This window comes from Bombyx mori, chromosome 15 (assembly GCF_030269925.1).
Source record: "Bombyx mori chromosome 15, ASM3026992v2".
Taxonomy (NCBI): domain Eukaryota; kingdom Metazoa; phylum Arthropoda; class Insecta; order Lepidoptera; family Bombycidae; genus Bombyx; species Bombyx mori.
The window spans coordinates 8631548-8651722 of NC_085121.1; the positions used below are offsets into that span (position 1 = coordinate 8631548).

At 39.5% G+C, this 20175-nt stretch overlaps 3 protein-coding genes across 3 annotated transcripts in view; 2 read left to right on the forward strand and 1 right to left on the reverse strand.

Moving 5' to 3' along the window:
* Positions 1-2222: 2222 nt before the first annotated feature.
* On the forward strand, positions 2223-3059 carry LOC119629548 (uncharacterized). Its single transcript, XM_038015668.1, has one exon. It carries the CDS (start codon positions 2223-2225, stop codon positions 3057-3059), a length of 837 nt encoding a protein of 278 aa, XP_037871596.1.
* Positions 3060-6028: 2969 nt separating this feature from the next.
* LOC101736411 (retinal homeobox protein Rx3) lies at positions 6029-14145 on the reverse strand. The gene is made up of 3 exons (XM_004928454.5): positions 12890-14145; positions 9031-9154; positions 6029-8934 (listed from the first exon to the last, which is right to left on the reverse strand). Exons 1-3 carry the CDS (start codon positions 13237-13239, stop codon positions 8284-8286), a joined length of 1125 nt encoding a protein of 374 aa, XP_004928511.1. The 5' UTR covers positions 13240-14145; the 3' UTR covers positions 6029-8283.
* A 507-nt stretch (positions 14146-14652) lies between these two features.
* LOC101736280 (mitochondrial chaperone BCS1) overlaps positions 14653-20175 on the forward strand; it is a 35849-nt gene continuing 30326 nt past the window's right edge. Inside the window, exon 1 of the mRNA XM_062672557.1 lies at positions 14653-14750. Within this exon, the coding sequence (XP_062528541.1) occupies positions 14668-14750 (83 nt within the window). The 5' untranslated portion in view covers positions 14653-14667. The remainder of the gene's footprint in view (positions 14751-20175) is intronic.

Consider the following 20175-nt stretch of genomic DNA (forward strand, 5'->3'; position numbering starts at 1 on the left):
AAAAGGCTAAGTGCTAATTACTGCGAGTTGGTTTATGAACTATTTCACAAACTTGGACATTTAAACAGTGCGTAATTAATTTTGGATTTGGTACGATACTTGGACTATAGTAATTGCTAATATTTAGAAAGTGATTTGGACGAATACAATTTTTGTTACGTAAACAATGGCTCAACTTTGTGAATCACAAAAAACGTTATCAGAACGTATTTCTAAGTTACAAAGTAATACTAAAAAGACGTCTAAATCAAGATACACACTTGGCTATCTACAAACACGCTTAGAAACATTAGAAAGTTATTGGTCTAAGTATCAAACTCAATATGAGATGATTAAGTCAACGGTTACTAAAACTGAATTGGAGCAATTACAATTTAATGCCGAAAGTCTATACGAGACAACTGAAGAGATATACCTAGAATTTAAGGGATTATTAAAGGATTATTTGTTGGAATTTTCGAAAGGTCAAGGTCAACCACAATCATACCTATATAATACTACGCAGAGTTTTTTAGCAACAAATGATGGTGAGACCACCCCGATTAGAACTAAATTACCTCCTTTATCGATTCCAAAGTTCGCCGGTAATTATAACGACTGGACAAGTTTTAAAGATTTGTTTAAGGCTCTCGTGCATGACAACGTGCATCTAACAACGATTGAAAAACATCATTATTTAAAAACGAGCTTATCGGGAGAGGCTGAACAACTTCTAAAACATTTTGCACTCACGGAGGCTAATTACCATAAGGCTTGGAGCACACTTGAGAGAAGATACAATAACAAACGTATGATTGTCACTACAATAATTAGCCGCCTTTTAAATCAAAAGAAGATGAACACAGAATGTTTTAAAAGCCTAAAGGAAATTTTAGATACTACGAAGGAATGTTTGAATTCTCTTGACCATATCGGCGTGGATACATACCTCCACATGGGATGCAATTATCGTTCATTTAGTTGTATCCAAATTGGACTTAGAAACACACAAACAATGGGAACAGTCACTTGGATCATCTCAAGACATACCCACATTTACCATTTTATAATTATTTTTAGAAAATCGTTTCCGTTCTATGGAGATGGTAAATGTTACCCACAAAAAAGACCAACCGCAGAAAAAAGACTTAACTAAAAATTATACAACCCAAAAACCCACAAATATGAAGTCATTTGTCACAGAAGTAAGCAGCAAATGCACTTATTGCTCACAAAACCATTATATTTGTCACTGTAAAGAATTAACTAAAAATTATACAACCCAAAAACCCACAAATATGAAGTCATTTGTCACAGAAGTAAGCAGCAAATGCACTTATTGCTCACAAAACCATTATATTTGTCACTGTAAAGAATTCACCGCATTAGATGTTCCTCAACGTCAGGATTTTATTAAGAAGAATGGCATTTGTTTTAATTGCCTTGTAAAGGGTCACTCCGTTAATGCGTGTAGGCAGAGCACCACCTGTAGAAAATGTTGTCGACGACATCACACTCTGTTGCACTTCACAAACCCTAACAAGACCACAGCAGTGCCGGAAAGCGATGCAGCAACACCCAGTACACCTGAAACAAGCCAACCCACATCAACCGTCGTTTACAAGGCTGAGGTTGACAAAAACAGTGAGGAAGTATTATTGGCAATCGCACGAATTGCATTTAAGTCGAGGAACGGCGACACGATAGTCTTGAGAGCACTGATTGATCCGTGCTCGCAATCAAACTTTGTTACTGAAGCGGCAGCTCAACTGCTTAATCTCGAGCGCACCTCAATCAGCGGAAAAATTACTGGCATATCATCTATACCGCTGACCACCAAGTCACAAGTTACGTTGAACTTTCATGCTATAAGAAATTCATCACACATGATCACAGCTAAGGCGTACGTCCTTAGACGAATAAATTCGAGATTACCATCACAAGAGCTCCCATCAGATACCTGGCCTTCTTCTGAGATTTCGGATCTTGCGGATCCACACTTCCACAAGCCAGGATCTATCGACGTGCTATTAGGTGCAGTTGTATATGCGCATATTATTCTTGACGGAATAATAAAACGCAATGAGTCTCTGGTCGCTTTGAACTCAAGATTGGGATGGCTGGTAAGCGGCGAAGTTGCGCAGTCTGGCCATCAGTCACACAATGTAGTTGTTATGCACACACAAGTCGAAGTTGATCAGTTGCTACGTCAATTTTGGGAGATTGATTAATATTCACCAAACATGAAGCCTCTGTCAAAACTTGAAATGCAGTGTGAAGAGCATTTTAAGAAAACTCACACTCGAAACACTGACGGTCGATATGAGGTTCGCCTACCCTTCAAGGACGAAGACGCTCCAAATTTAGGCAACTCCAGACAACTTGCTTTGAAACGCTTACATCAGATGGAGAATAAGTTTAAGCGAAGACCCGAGTTTCACGAAGAATACAGCAAGTTCATGAGACAATATGAGTCACTCGGTCACATGGAGGTCGTCCCTGAAACAGAGAAGATGAATAGAGCTTATTACTTACCACATCATGCTGTTATTCGTGCCTCGAACCTCACTACAAAGTTGCGCGTAGTTTTTGACGGAAGCGCTAAGCCTGTAGACGGAAACTCACTTAACGATGAGCTACTCATCGGCCCACCGCTGCAACAAGATATACGAGATTTAGTAACACGGTGGAGACAACATAAGTACTGCCTAGTAGCTGATATACAACACATGTACCGACAGATACTTATTTCAAAGCAAGACACTGATTACCAGAGAATCTTGTGGCGCGAGTCATCGGAAGACCCGATTAGAGAATATCGGTTACTTACCATCACATATGTCAGTTCATGTGCTCCATATCTTGCTATAAGGACACTTCATAAACTTGCAGAGGACGAACGTGGAGAGTTTCCTGAAGCTGAACTTCTAAAAACTGATCTCTATATGGACGATTTGATGACGGGCTCATCTACAGAAGAAGACACTCAACGGCTTCAACGTCGCTTAACTGAACTGTTTAAGCGTGGCGGTTTTCTTCTACACAAGTGGTCGTCTAATAGTGAAACGGTTTACCTTTGAATCCGATCCTAGACAATGAGAAAATTATTAGAGTCGGTGGACGTCTTGTAAATGCTCAAATACCACCTGATATGAAGTCTCCTATAATCTTACATCACAAATGTAACTTAGCAAAGTTGATTGTAATTGATGCTCATTTGAGAACACTACATGGTAGAAATTCGCTCACATTAAATGTTGTCTACCAAAAATATTGGATTCTCCGAGCAAAGAACTTAGTAAAAAAGATTTTAAGATTATGTAAACCTTGTTTTACCCAAACTGCACGACCTATGACTCCGTTAATGGGTAATTTACCACAGTGCAGAGTCAATCCGTCACGCCCGTTTTCGACTAGCGGCGTAGACTTTTGTGGTCCATTTACGCTGAAACTGTACTCTGCTAGATGCACCAAAACATGTAAAGCTTACATAGGTGTGTTTTTATGTATGGTTACAAAGGCTATTCACCTTGAGCTGGTTAGTTCACTATCCAGTGCTGCGTTTTTAGCAGCCTTCAAACGTTTTACTTCCCGACGTGGGCATTGTATAGACATCTGGAGTGATTGTGGGACTAACTTCATAGGCGCGTCCAAAGAATTGGATCTCGCCTTCAAAAACAGTAAATCCACTGTCGTTGACGAAATCGCCCAACTGTTAGCTAACGACAGCACAACATGGCATTTCATTCCCCCTGGTGCCCCTCACTTTGGAGGATTGTGGGAGGCAGGAGTTAAGTCCGTAAAAGGACATCTGAAACGTGTCGTAGGCGAGTCCTGCTTAACATTCGAAGAGTTTTGCACTCTGACCACACAGGTCGAGGCTTGTGTCAACTCTCGGCCTCTTACGTTGATTAGTTCTGTCGTTGATGAACTCCCGTTGACTCCTGGTCATTTTTTGATCGGCGAAGCACCGGTTACTATCCCTGAAGAAAGTTTCGTGGATACTCGACCTGACTATTTAAACCGATGGCAAAAGGTGCAACGTATGGTACAAAGTCTGTGGCGACGCTGGCAATCTGAGTATCTTACTATGTTGCAACATCGATACAAATGGTCCCAGAATCACTCCGACATAAATGTTGGTACGGTTGTCTTAGTGAAAGATGATCGTTTATCTCCAGGTAAATAAATGGCTTTTGGGACGAATCGTGGCGAAGCACCCGAGAGCAGACGGTGTAACGCGTGTAGTCTCCTTACAATTTAAGGATCGTGTATTTAAGAGACTTGTTACTAAACTGTGCCCTCTGCCTCTAGCTGCTTCAGAGCCTTAGTTAAGTTATAGTTTATAGTTTTGTTTTGTAGATTCTCACTCTATTTAAGTTAAAGTTCAGATGTTTGTATCTTCCACGGTTAAAGGACCCATATAGTCCTTGGGCCGCGGCATGTTTAATGTAAAAATCTTCAAATCTGGTTACATTAATTCAACTAGTAATATGGACTAACGACTCTTTTTATTAATAACCGTAAAAGGAGGATGGATAGAAATTAAGAAAAATCAATCAGATTTGAAGTTAGTAATTAAGCAAAATTGTTCGCACGCTGTTTTTTCTTTTAATAAATTTTTGGGTTAAAAAGTGTAGTTTTAACAATCGGAGTTCGGCCCAGTAGACATCTGCCATTCATTATTGCTTGACCAAATCGGAGAAAGCTATAGTGAATAACACTATGCTGAGACCACCAAACAGTTACCATTACTTTTTTATTGGTAAGCTTTTCATTAGGAACCTGTTGCGGAGTTTGATCTGGGATAGCCATTGCATTTTTCGTTTACGGTTATCGTAAAAAATCCACTTTTCATCACATATCACAATTCGATCCAATATTCCTTCATTTCTGTATCGATTCAACAAGGCAACACAAGGTTCAACACGCGTTTCTTTCTGCTGATCAGTCAAATCATGAGGCACCCATTTTTCATATTTTTTTATTTCATTAATTTAACGCAAATGAGTCAATATTGTTGGTAAGGTAACGTTAAACGATGCCGCTAATTACTGGGTAGTTTGGCTCGAATCGGCTTCCACCATCTCTTTCAATTCATTGTTAATCACATGTGTGGGCAGTCTTCCACGTGGTTCGTTCTTCAAATTAAAATTTCCATCATGAAAGCGTTTAAACCTAAATCGCACCGTGCGTTCATTAGCAGTCCCCTGTCCAAACGCAACATTGATATTGCGAGCTGTTTCTGCAGCGTAAGTCCTGTGTCGGAACTCGTATTCAAAAATCACTCGAATTTTCGAAGTATCCATCTTTCTTGTCTAAGCTGAATAAAAAAAACAACTGAAAGTCGATAATCGAATAATGCACATTTTTTTAAAAGAACAAGGAACCTCATAGTTACCATTTGAAAAAGTATCACTCAAAAATCTCAAACCATGAAGGTTCTATGTCAATTCGAAGTACCTATCTATATATTAATACGTGAAGCAAAAACTTAGTATGTCTTTTTACGAAAATTGCGCGGACGGAGGAGTATGAAATTTTCCACACTTATAGAGAATACAGAGAAGAAGTGCACAATGCTAATATTTTTTTAAAATAATGCATAAAAGATACTTTAAATCAATAAAGAAAACAGCACACACACTACATACCATGTATTTGACGCACACGCGCATGCATACTATTTATTGTCAAACTTTTGTTCTTGACGTCTGTGGTCAAACTGAGAATAGATTAAATATTGTTTGTCTTTATTAATATTTTTTAATAGTGTAGCCTTGGCGAAATTCGTGATTATAGAAGTATAAAATACAACCATAATAGTGTACAAACTTACAATTCCAATTAATTATAGTCGAATTTCGACTACTGCGTGACCTCTAGTTACAATAAAACGGCAATTTCATACTTTAACTCCTATTATTAAAGAGCTGTACGTTCGTGTTTATTATAAAAGCAGGTCCCAGGGACCGCAGAACCCGCACACAGCCTACCGTCGATAGTAGGTACAGGCATGGTGAAGCGGAAATGATTGAAAAAAAAACACTTTATTACTTTCTTAAATTTGTATTACAATTCTTTCACAGTATGAAAAATGGAAAAATAATTATCTTATTGCTTTCGAAGCTTACTAACTAACTAAGAATAATATTAAAATGTAATGCATCTTAAAAAAGCCAATGTGATTAATTGTGCTTTGTTTGTCGTAGACGAATATGTAAACAATGTACAATTAACACCATTTTAATTATAATAATTTTAACACACTATACGACTTTATATAAAGAGTTTGTGTTTGTAGATTAGGGAAGTATATTTTTTAGTTAGAAGTAAAGTTAACTAGGCATTTACTTTATCTCTGACTAAAGACAAGAAAGCTATCAACATTTTAACGCTTGTACTAGGTTTGTATAAATTTTAAAAGTATTAAAAGAATCCATTTTTGGAATATATATTCCTCATATATAAAACAAATAAAGTAACCTAAATTGTTCATCAGAATAAGTGTTGTAAATTTAACACTAAAAATTATAGTCAAAGTATTTTATCAAAGAAACATTCATATAAAAACCTACCTACTTAATTTCGTATCAAATATTATAATCATCTACAATCTATGTATAATATATTTAAATATATTTCTAACCTACATTAAATTTAAAACAAAATCTTTGTATAATCCGGTTACTTATTTGCTATATTAACTAATTTATCGAATATTACAATAAATGTCACTATAAGCTATAAATATAACTCTTTCTTTTCTTTGGCACATGCTATTCACTTCTTTTTTCTATATTCTACATAAATATTTAGGTACCTACCTAATTTTATTATATTAAAAAAGAAATAACTTAATATTTTCACACTTAAGATACCAGTTAGTTTGCTAGTTATATATTACAAATAAAATTCATTTTCTTTTTATATGTTAGTCGTCTCTGCGTTCCTAAAGCAGTCATTGGATTATGATGAAATTTGTTACAGTGGTAGCTATCGCTAAAAGGGGCCAACCTACTAGCGTAGCTAGACCACGCGACTTCGCGAGCATAATTATGTAAGTCATGTAAATTTTTTTGTTTTCTACAGACGTTAACGCTAATAGATAGCACTGGCCAAGCATCTTTGGTTAAGTTACTGTCGTACTAACATCAACGTACAATAAGATCTGCGCGTATACTTTCAACAAATTAATGTTTTGCATACAATTACTGACGTTCACAAGGTAGCGATCAACCCATTGACAACCCACTAAGTTTCTCGCCAGATCTTCTCCGTGGATCCCGATTTTGTTCCGATGGTAGATTCAGTGGAACATTGCTCCTGCTAGGGCAGATGTTTTCAATTCCTTTTAGGCTGAGCCCCGTGAGCTCGCCCACGGCTCAGGGCGAAGCCAGAATAGTCCCTAGAGGTTTTCTTAAGCTTAGTATGTGGGAATCGATTCCGAAACCAGCAAAAAACTAGTAGGTATACGTAATGTAAACGAAAACCACTAGTAATTTTCTAAACTAAACCAAATTATTTACTCGTTTTAAAATAAAGACTGTAACGCGAATACCACTACCAAGAAGCGTCTTGCATTTTATCGCGTAAATTTCGCGCGTCTGTTGATTGTTGAAATTTACGTTATTAAAATATAATTATTCGAATGTGATGAGTTGGCAATCAGTGTAGTCATTCAATCATTGTATGTAATATTAACTAATAAGATAAGAATAAGATAAAAAAGCTAACGATCGAAATTAAAATCTCTTCTAACTATCAAACTAAGTACATACCTAAAAGAAATTGAGAAAACTTTCAATATATATTTTAACACTATCCAAATGTAATCTTATCATTAAGGCACAAGGAATGCACAAGAAGTGAAGTTTCCTATACGAAAATAGGTTTTAATAACATATCAATCATTTAACCTAAAAATTTACCTAGGCACCTATAACATTGAAATTTAATTTTACATGATATTAACAAACACGCTTTCATTCTTTGGTATATCTGTAGAGTTTAGACCATATAAAGTCAATATGATTATTAGGCGAAAAAAAACTTAAAATGCTAATAAAAAAACGGTAATGCACTCTAAACAATTCTCTTAAATCAACCGTATCTATAATAATATCTATCAATAAAATTATAATCTTTATAAACAGAGCTAGAGACATTAGTAAAATTTAATATCCTAAAAAGCTATCTACACCTTTACCACCCTAAAAGACAAACATAAAATCAAAAATAAATAAATACTCCTTTTCGAAATTAATCTATTTTATTGGTGAGAGAATTTCGAAAAGGAGTATTTCAATTCAAAAAAGGGGGCAGGGTGGTGTAGGCCTGGCTGGGACTCGGTTCCATTTTAACAACCACTGGCTGTGATAACTCCGAGTGACGATCCATTTCGTAGTGTTTCTCATGGGTCACTATACCACATTTTTCATAGTCCTCAGGAGGTCCTGCGTAACGCGGCGGCTCATCTTGTAGGGCGCACGCATTGTATTTGTCTTCGTGGTCATGAGCCCGATATTCAAGTTTGTCGTCATGACCGTGAGCTTCCATTTGCGGTGAATGCGCCGCCATCATTGGATAATCTCTCACCCCTAGTGGCGGCGGACTGCCTTCGCCATACTCATAAGAGTGCCTAGGTGCGAACATTTGTCCATCGTGACCGTTGAGTACTGTTGTATAGGTGTACGCTGGCTGAGTATTAAATCCCGGATATCCACTGCTGCTAGAGGACAGTAAATGATGTGACGATAACTCATAGGAATGTTGATAAGACCATGAGTCTGCCGGAGCCGGAATTCCGTTTTGAGGAAACGCTGGTAGATTACTGCCGATACCGGAGAACCCTCCTCCTAATGTGGTAGAACTGGGTGAACTAGATCCAATATAACCAGTTTTTCGTGGTGGTTCACGTTTGCGCCATTTCGCTCTTCTATTTTGGAACCAAACCTGTAATTGTTGGACAAATTGTTGTATAACTGTAAAAAAACTTTTAGGCATGTAGTGACAAATTCAATAAAATTAAATTAAAGAATAAAATTCTACCTGTACACGTGATTCGGACAAATTGAGCTTGAGAGCTAATTCTTCTCTGGCGAACACATCTGGGTAAGGGGCTCTTTCGAAAGCTCGTTCCAATTCTTCTAATTGATAAGCAGTAAATGTGGTACTGCGAACAAAACAACAGTAGTTACTTAATATTCTGGTGGTAGAACCTCTTGTGAGTCCGCACGGGTCGGTACCACCACCCTGCCTATTTCTGCCGTGAAGCAGTAATGCGTTTCGGTTTGAAGGATGGGGCAGCCGTTGTAACTATACTGAGACCTTAGAACTTATATCTCAAGGTGGGTGACGCATTTACGTTGTAAATGTCTATGGGCTCCAGTAACCACTTAACACCAGGTAGGCTGTGAGCTCGTCCACCCATCTAAGCAGTAAAAAATAAATAAAACAATAATGAATAAATTGAAACATCGTTACTTTAATCTTGTTACTAAAACTATCAACATTTAATAATTAAAAAGCACGCTAATAATGCATTCATGAAATTCCTATCTCCGTAGGGTGCGTCCACCATCTGACGCGTGCAGTATGGCTGCGGGCCATGCACGCGCAGAAATTGATTGACCGTGAAACTAAATTCATCCCTGTCGCGTGTTACCACCTTAAATTGCCTGACAATTGACCCTCTCGTGTTAGTAACACTATTCCTATAAATAATTGTTTCAACACGTCATTCGTTACTATATTTTTACGTGCATGTCCGTAGTGAATTTTTATTGTAATATGTGAAATCAAGTTGATGTGACATTTTGTATCAACTAGTATTATTAACTTTGTAAACTCAAGAATATAAAAAAAAACCTAAACATAGCTATTTACTTTAAAAAAAATTAAGTTAAAATAGTTAATCCATAAAATAATATTAACGCACCAAGTATGTCGTAGACCATAATAAAATCCTACTTTTATGTATCTTAATTTAAGATCAGGATTGTACAACAATTGCACAATACGGCGATTAGGCGCACGCACTAGATCCCTCGGTCACTGGCCACTATTCTGAGATCGCACGATAAACCTATTGAGTCCCTACAGTATCGTCATGCGGGTAATTAATCCAAACATCATACCATCACGCCTTTTTACAATACTTCTGAGGGGATCGCCTGCATCAGGCTACTTTTCTAAAACCAAGAAACGGGTACCTCCGATATCTCGATTTTTTATTTATTTATTGCTTAGATGGGTGGACGAGCTCACAGCCCACCTGGTGTTAAGTGGTTACTGGAGCCCATAGACATCTACAACGTAAATGCGCCACCTACCTTGAGATATAAGTTCTAAGGTCTCAAGTATAGTTACAACGGCTACCCCACCCTTCAAACCGAAACGCATTACTGCTTCACGGCAGAAATAGGCAGGGTGGTGGTACCGACCCGTGCGGACTCACAAGAGGTCCTACCATCAGTAAAGTCATCAAATTTCCTCAAGAGTTTTTTATTTTTTTATTTTAGGGATACAAATATTTAAAATAATTTAAATATGCTGACCATATGCCCCGCAATATTTTTTAAATCATCGAATTAGTTATGCAAATAATAAAATAGGGGTTCATCGGATGCGATCATTCCAATGCAGAATTCACAGGGGTGCTTCCCTAGTCAAAAACAACACCTGTTATGTTCAAAATGACACGTGCCTGTACTTCTGTAAGTTTACTTTTTGACAACATGCTTAAGTGAACACTAAATTCCTGTGAATTTTTAGAATATATTATTTATGTTTAACTACGATTTTACGTTAATTTTTTCTTGACAGAGTTTAGTACACCATCTGGCAACCAACATACTAAGTGACTAGTCTTATATGTATTACACCTATTAGTGTTTTAAAATATTTAACGAGATGTTCCTAACTATAATAAGTTGAACAGGTTTTTACTATTATTAATCTACCATTATTAAGTTATACATATTTTGGCTTGAAGAATAAGTACGTAAGAATCAATTATCTGACTCAACTGAGGCTTCGACTTCGCTTCTGAAAGTAGGTAGCTATATCTACGTTGAAAAGGCTATGGTCACATTCCGAAACATCCAGATCGCGCGTTATTAAACACAAATCGTTGTGCAGATTTAACGTAACTAGAGGACCCGCAGTAGTCGAAATTCGACTATAATTAATTGGAATTGTAAGTTTGTACGCTATTATGATTGTACTTTATACTTCTATAATCACAAATTTCGCCAAGACTACACTATAAAAAATATTAACAAAGACAAACAATATTTAATCTCAATTTGACAACAGACGTCAAGAACAAAAGTTTGACAATAAATAGTATGCATGCGTGTGTGCGTCAAATACATGGTATGTAGTGTGTGTAATGTTTTCTTTATTGATTTAATGTATATTTTATGCATTATTTAAAAAAAATTAGCATTGTGCACTTCTTCTTCTTTATATTCTCTATAAGTGTGGAAAATTTCATACTCCTCCGTCCGCGCAATTTTCCTAAAAAGGGATACAAAGTTTTTGCTTCACGTATTAATATATAGATAACCTAGATATATGATGATACATTTTATATATTTTGCTATGTAAATAATGTTTCTTCGCGCAATAACATTTGCATACTTTTAGACCGATATATCACGATTGTTCTTTAATTCTCATAGGCGCGAAGCTGGAATAGCCTCTTAGGATACGAGCGAATAAGTAGGAAAAAAAGTAAATTGTTAAAGCCGTAGTCGCGATAATTCCTTTTGGAATCGTTTTTTTTTTTAATTAATTAACACGAGGGACACAAATTAATAAATTAATTATTAACACTAAAACCGCATTTGAATTAACTTAAACCTATACCTACACACCGATTTTTGACATTTTTTCTTCTTCAAACAAAGAATAGTACTAAAAGTTAATCATGTATATGACATTCAGTTATGAGTGTTGACGAAAAATACATTATCGTCACTTCAAAAGCTGTGAAGTTCTTCTAGTAAAATGATCATCAAATGGTTTATCATATGATTTTGGAACTATGAAGTTTTACATACTATAAGCAAGCGTAACGTATATTATCTTATTATTTTAGATAGACAGACGAGAGCCTTACATGCTCTGTTTACTGGTTATCGGAGCCCATGGATATCGCAAGAGACGTAATGTTGAAGTATCAATTATCTTATTTAGATAGACAGACGAGAGCCTTACATGCTCTGTTTGCTGGTTATCGGAGCCCATGGATATCGCAAGAGACGTGATGTTGAAGTATCAATATTATAGAGTATAAGGACTGTCCCACCATTTATTCCAAAATTTAATTGCAGAAACACGCAACACGCTTGTACACATAGGTATATTTGCAGACTAAGAATGCGTTCTACTACCAAAATATTAAATTTAACTTTAAATGCCGTTCGTTAATACTTTATAATAGATACCCCTTTTTATTATACCTACATAACTTTTTTTTCGCGTTTTGCAGATATTACTAATTATACACTAACTCCGTTGTCGTACTTCCATGATTCTTATAATGAATCCCGGAACCGAATTTCATTGAAAGGTATTTCAGAAAATCTAAATATTTACTAAATAAATTAATAAATATTTATTAATAATCACCAGCAATTGAAATTTCGACGGAAAGGCGCCTATCGGATCAGCTAGTAAAGTTTTTGATATTTGTATCTAAAGCTACAAATATCAAAAAATATCTCTGAATACCAATCTGAGTATTGAAAAGCTGTAAATTTTATTAAGCAGTTAACTTATATCTACTACCACTCTATTATCGGCACACAATCTAAAATTGTATTAATTAATTGTAAAATTGTATAAATTAAGCAAAGCTAAAATTTTAACTTGTTGACGTATCATTAGGATCGGTACATACCGTGTCTTTTTTTTCTTGATTCCATTATTATCATTTTTCTTTTTATCACTCTTTTTTGATGTAGGAGGAGGCGGCGGAGGTGGATGAGTTGCCGGTGATGAATCTACTGTTTGAAGTAGTAACGGTTCCTCCTTTCGTTTTTGATCGGGTCCTCCGCTATACACTGGCATATCATCCCTGTATTGGAGTTCACCAACGGATCCGACGACCACCTGAACGTGTCGATCTTTTCCGAAATCAGTAAACATCTGTTCGTCAAAGGGTGGTTGTTCCATGGAAGCCGGTGCTTGTTCGAAGGCACACTCGTAGCGAGCGGCCGGCCCTAGGGCTCCATCCCCGCACACGTACATATAGCCGTCGGGTGGCGGCGGGTGCGGGCCCGCTACCTCCGCGCCCACCTCGCTGGACTCCGTCGCGAAGATCTCGCTGATGCTCGGCCCCGTGCTTGCCTCGGCCCAGCCGAGATCTGCTCACCGACTAATTATTAATTTCAGTAATAAACAATTTGCCTTCATTTAATCTACGTTTCGGGATCGACGAACGCTCGCGCCGTTCGTATCCTTGTATCCGTCCCGGTTAAATGGCTTCAATTAACTTTAACGAACTAACCGAATTTGCTCTACGGTTGGTCAATTTATATTTCCATAATACGACTCTCCGCGTACATTTCAAGCCAATGATTGGCGTGTTCGACGCGCAGTGACGATATGCTCGAGAACTATTATGATCTGTGTGGCTCGCATTGAAGTTTGATAGTGAGTCGCTGTAAAGAGGCGCTTGTGACTATAATATTGTAGTGTGAGGAGCCAATAGCGACGTCAGCGGGCCACTCCCCCGGTGCTGGTTCGTATCCCCTCGCGCACTCGCGCCCTCGCCGTAGCGCTACGGTTAAGCTCGGCGGTCGTCGCACGATGTTTCTCTCATGTATGGACCATGCGGGATTCCCACAAATTCGTATGGTATTCTGTTTGTCTCAGTACTTTTGAAGGGCTCCACCGCCCACATGATTAGTTCGAAAGTCTATAACGCAGTATTGTAAAACCCTATCTAACAACAGCGGTGCGTCTCTTTATGATTTATAGCCGTGGGAAAAATAAATGCAGTTTCATGTATACCTATTTGAAGTATTCGCAGCCTTGTATAATCACGACTTGATTGATTCTTTGAATACTTCTACTCACATAGGGTACTGCTACGACTGAACTGAAGTATATTAAGCGGTAGTGCACCTCGGCAGCGACGCCGGCGCACTGATGCCGATCGACACGACCCGATCGTTTAATTATTAATTAACAGTTCCTGCCGGGGATTAATAACAAAACATTCGCCCTGACTATTGGCACTTAGATTAACGCCGAGGGAGTAATGGCGCATTTCAACAATTTCGGTTGTTATTTAATTGAAGTCAATTTAGATGATCAGAGTCTATTTAGGTTGGTGCTGGCGCTCGTCAGTGGGATATCTGCTTCATTGGGCTTATTGGTGACTTTCAGACAACACGAATTGCACTCGTTGCACTTCTCTTTGTATTTGCATTATGCAAGAACATATAAACAGGCCACGGTCACAAATTATTTTAAAAAAATAGTACGCGTATTTACTTATGTGTCAATAGTACCTAATGAATAAGCTTTAGGCGGTGAAGTGATGAAAATGTTTGGATTATACACAAATGTGTCATTGAAGTCACGCAGTGAAGTTGGTGATAGTAGTCTGTGTCAAAAAAAATCCGCATATATATACGTGTGTGTGTTTGTGTGAGTAAAAGCAAAAATTTCATGAACACAGGAATCTGGCGCCACCTAGTTACAGCTAGAGACTTGAATAGGTACGATCGTACGTACTTAGGTACATTGTTTAGGTAGGTACGTTAGTTTTCCACATACATACGGTATATTCGCAATATACGTAAGTATATAAACATAAATTGTCTCCAATTTGCAATGTGTAAATATAAGCTATTTGTTATAATTTGTGTAAAATTTGTAAAGAAATTATTGAACCAAAAAAATTCGGGCCCAGTATAGTTTTATCCTAGGACCACTTTTTGTAGAGAAAGGTTCTTAACAAATACGTACGACTTCTGCGATGATGGAATAAAATCGAGCATTAATAATCAAACCCGTCAAATTTGCGAGTTTGCGACATGGTATATATTTTTTTGCGTTATTTTGATAGGATGACTTGTTGTTAGTTGACACGAGTTTTTGGAGTGGTTTGAAAAATCAGAAAGCTGTTACCCAACACAGTTTTCATTTCGACCTCATGTTTCAAACTTACCAAGTGGACCGTCACTTCGTCTGATATAAAATAACAACAGAAAAAATTGTAAAATATTGACATACGAAGCTTTTGTTATGACTGTACCTAACCGACATTCGAGCCGACCTGATGATAAATTGTTATTTCAAAGGATGTGTGAGAACTGTATTATCGATAATCCGAACGGCCCTCTTCTCACGGAGTGACGGTCATAGTCAAATGCTTTAAGGCGAAATCAGCAATACGATGGTATCCCATATGCGAAGGTAGCTCTTTTTACGCCTACCACTAGCTAGTAATTACCACATTACAAAAATTCACAATTTTTGTGGGTTTGATTCCTATAAAACGATATATTTATTAATACTCAAAGATGATCGTGACCACATGTTAGATCCGTACTTAAAATACTGAGGCTTGGAGTGTACCACGCTATACAAGTGAGCGGTTTTCTCTATTACGCCACGGATGTTACCGGTCATCGTTCTAGTCAAACCCGTCGCTTGCGACGAAGGGCTCGGCAAGCAAATTAACCCACAGACACAGCCCCCTGACTTTCTTGCTGGATCTTCTCAGTGAGTCGCATTTCCGACCCGGTGGTAGATTCTGCGAAGCACTGCTCTTCCTTGGGTTAGTGTTGACAACGTCGTTAGGTTTGAGCCCGGTGAGCAAACCTACTTGTTAGATTACGCTGACATAGCCTCTAGTCTCAAGGCTATAAGCTTAGGTAGGAAAAAAAAATGTTTAATGGGAAATTTGAAGAATAGATTTATAACCGTTTACTCCTTCAAACCTCCTCCGATAAAGCACGAAAGGGACCGCTGCCCGGTTTTGCGCTAAAAAGTCGAAACCCACATTTCTTTCTTTCCCTGGGTCACTCTCGTAAACTTAAATAATTTAAGCCTTTAGATAAATAATGTAACGGCACGATTTCTTTTCATTTCTTTTATATACTCGCAAAATATGTTTGCTATCTGAGATGATGAGATGTGTAAAGGGCGAAAAACTGCCCATCAGTTTCTAGAAACCAAAAGCTTCGAGATATTTTTTTATTATTTCAAGATCATGTATTTAATTATTTTTTTATTCTATATAGGATCCTTTGGAATTTCTGGGTCTGCGGAGGGACTTCAATTCTCTCTGTATTTTGTACCGTATGTTCCATGGAGAGTGCTCTGAGGAATTGTTTGAGATGATCCCATCATCTCGTTTTTATCGCACTGCCCGCCACCGGAGTAGAGTTCATCCATACTACCTGGAGACACTGCGTTCATCCGTGTGCCAGTGCGTTTCCAGATATCTTTTTTGCCACGTACCTACCAACCGGTTTTGAAATGGGCTTCCCTTCACGGTGTTTCCCGAGCGCTATGACATATCCTTCTTCAAACGAGGCTTGTCGAGAGCACCTACTTAGCGGTAAGCAGTGGCTTGGCTCTGCCCCTGGCATTACTGAAGTCCATGGGCGACCGTATGCTCGTCTGCCTACAAGGGCAATAAAAAAAAAATGCCGGTTGTTTTTGGAAAGTTATAGATTTAAAAGGAATTTCCACCTAAGCACCTTAGTTGACGACGTTTTTCTCTTCCAATTATTGCTAACATCAACAATTCAGACCAATAGGTTGTCCGTCATTTACCACAAAAAAACTTAGTGTAGATAGGTACTCGCAGTTTTTTGTAGTAGCCTACATAAGTTTTTAGTTCCTCATAAGACATGTAATACATTCATGGTATATTAATTCCTTCTGTACCAAGAACGTCTCTAATCCAATTGGTAGTAGATCCGAGTCTACGAAACTACCATTGACTTTTTATATTTCTCATCAACTAAACATTTTGAATACCTCCATCATAATTAGTACGAGTATATCAGTGTTTATATAGGTAATGATTACTATATAATAGTCTACAGTAGCATCTTCGACTATTTACTATCTGTCGATCGTCTTTCATGGAAATCTGTTTTTTCTCTTCAAAATAATTAGGTACTATTTTTTGTCACAAACGAGTAAAATCAGATATGACACTTGATTGCATCGAAAATAAATACAACTAAGTCTCTAAATAAATAATAACGAAAAAATGCCAACTTAACTGAAATGCTGAAAATATACCTAGTATTTTTACTCCAAAACTGTTCAACTTTAATATAAATTACTGCCGGCCCTTCCCCCTTTCTGCTCAAATCGCATTTATCGTCACTAGTGACTTTTTTTTTTTTTTTTATGATTGAAAGTTTACTGGTGGCCCGAAGGCCTTTCCAGTTTCACCAGGACAGGTGGGCGAGCAAAGGCTCAGCCAAGAGGGGTGGGATTTGCTAACAACTGCCCGAGCGCCTCCGAAGGAGACCTAACAACTCAAGAGCAATTGTTTCGCGAATGAATCTACTACCGGATCGGAATCGCGACCCGCTGAGAAGATCCGGCGAGAAACTCAGCGGGCTGATGCATGGGTTAGGTTGCACGTCGACCTCTTTGTCGAGTTCGACGAGTACGGTTACCGGGGTCCCTAAGCCTGCCCCTAGTATTAGAGCTGAAGGCATCTAATGCAAAGGTTATTGGATCTGATGGATCCGTAAGGACGTGTCTAGGGCGTCGACGGTGACTGGCTCCTGCATGATCAGGATTCGGGGAGTAGTCAGCGGCGGCAACGATAAGGCGATTATCATGACGCATAGCCTTATCGAAGTATCGTTCCGACGCTGACTTCATGTATTTCCGAATTGATTCGAGGCCCAGGTCGTCGTGTAGGTCAACGTTCCTCACGAACCACGGAGCCCCGACAGCTAACCTGCAAAAGCGGGATTGTAGGGATTGGAGGGTGTCTATGTGTGTGCGGGCCGCGTGAGCGAACACCACACTCGCGTAAGTCATGACGGGCCTTATGCAAGTTTTGTAAAGTGTCACCTTGTTCCGAAGGGACATTTTACTCCGCTTACAGATCATGGGGTAGAGTCTACCGAGAATAAACGCGGCACGGTCACGGACTGATTTTATATGCGGGCGGAATGTCATCGATGCATCCAGGGTAACGCCCAGGTACTTGACCTTCCTGGCCCAGGGTATGGGTTGTCTAAAGAGAGTAATCGGTGGTGTGAGATTCCTCCTCCTAATCCGGGAGGAAATCCGTGTGGAGCTTCCCCTCTGAAATAGCACCGCAGTACTTTTCGCTGGGTTGATGTCTATGCGCCATTTTCGGAACCACTGTCCTAGGGCTAGGGCTGCGCTCTGAAGCTTCTTCGCGATTAGGGACTTGTTTCTACTGGAATAGTAAACAGTCGTGTCGTCGGCGAATAAAGCTAAATGGGTCGGCGGCGACCGGGGAATATCGTTAACGAATAAGCTAAATAGGAGGGGTGAGAGGACAGAGCCTTGCGGGACTCCAGCTGTGAGAGATCGTGGGGAGGAGCGGGTTCCCTCGACTCGATATCGAAAAGAGCGGTTCGACAAGAAGTCCCGTATGATGAGCACGAGACTATCCGGCACGCCCATGTTGAATAGTTTGAAAATCAAACCATTGTGCCAGACTTTGTCGAACGCTTTTGCGACGTCGAAGAAGAGAGCTCCCGTGTATAACGGTTTTGGTCGATTAAGCCCCACAAGAATGTGCTCCGTGAGGCGGTGCACCTGTTGAACGCATGAGTGATTTGTACGGAATCCGAATTGTTCATCGATAAGAATGCCCTTGGATGAGACGAAGTCTCTGAGGCGTTTGTAGAGCAGACGCTCATACAGTTTGCCTAGAGACATGAGGAGGCTAATCGGGCGGTAGCTCGTCGGATGATTTTTTGGTTTACCGGGTTTATGTATGCCGATAACGTCCGCTTCTTTCCACACCGCGGGAAAGATACAGTTCGCCATAGCGGCATTGAAAATAGATGCCAACATCACGATGAGTTGGACGGGTAGAAGTTTAATAACGCGGTTGGATATACCGTCGGAACCGGGAGCCTTGCGAGGACGTAGGTCTTTGATCAAGTCTTTAACTTCCATCGGGGTGACGGGTGGTAACGCATCAGAGGGTGGCAAGGAGGCTCTGCGTTCTACCTCACTGTCTACTAATTCTACATGAACAGGGTCCACGGATTGAGTGCTGGGCGTGCACTGGGTTTGCAATGTATCGGCCAGCAGCTCTGCTTTTTCGTCATCATCGAACGCCGCGAGTCGGCCTGAGGGGCCTACGAGGGGGGGCATAGTTACTACCGTATCCGATTTGAGAGTACGAGCTAAGCGGTAGTAAGACCTTTGAGAGGGCGCGAGTCCTTCTAAGAAATCAGACCATCTGGCATCTCGGACTTCGGTGATGCGAGACTTTACGTCGCGTTGTAGGGCACGCATTCGAATACGATTTTCCGCGGTAGGATACCTATCGTACGCACGGATCGAGGCGTTCTTAGCTCTAAGGAGTTCCCTAATATCGTCGGGCAATTTGAAGCGGTGAAGGAAGTCCTCCGCTACAACTTGCTTCGATGACCTATCTAATGTCGAGGTGATGTGTGACGTTACGATGTCTATGGCTTCAGCGGTATCCTGAGGAGACGGGATAGAGTCCGGACTAAACGGAAGCGATGGTGGATCAGATTCAGCCAGGCTGATGCCCAGCGTGTGCCAATCCACCACAGTCCTCGTGACGGGAACGGAATCGGGAGCGCGACCGAGCTTCATAACGACGGGACGGTGGTCTGAATCTAACTCTGAAACTACTTCGATCGAGTGTAAGCGCAGAGTTACGTTTTTTAATAACGCTATGTCGAGTATATCCGGGCGATGCGCGATATTTAGCGGGTAGTGAGTCGGGGTTAGCGGAGCGACGATATCGAAGGCGAGATCATCGACTAACGCGTCAAGCCGCCTGCCATTCGGAGTTGTGGTGTGTGAGTTCCACCTGATGTGTTTACAATTTAGGTCGCCCGCCAGAATGACAGAGCTCCCCATACCGAGCAGCGCCTCGATATCACTGCTTAGAACGATCTTATCCGGTGGAAGATAAACGGACGCGATAACGATCGGCGCGTGTCCCGTCAGTGA

What these genes read in the sequence shown, in the direction of transcription:
- LOC119629548 (XM_038015668.1), top strand. Translation starts at nt 2,223, where the DNA reads ATGAAGCCTCTGTCAAAACTTGAAATGCAGTGTGAAGAGCATTTTAAG.
- LOC101736411 (XM_004928454.5), bottom strand. Translation starts at nt 13,239, where the DNA reads ATGTACGTGTGCGGGGATGGAGCCCTAGGGCCGGCCGCTCGCTACGAG. An exon ending in ATCAAGAAAAAAAAGACACG is followed by an intron (nt 9,155 to 12,889) that starts GTATGTACCGAT and finishes TTTTGTTCGCAG; the next exon opens with TACCACATTTACTGCTTATC. An exon ending in TGTCCGAATCACGTGTACAG is followed by an intron (nt 8,935 to 9,030) that starts GTAGAATTTTAT and finishes CAACAATTACAG; the next exon opens with GTTTGGTTCCAAAATAGAAG.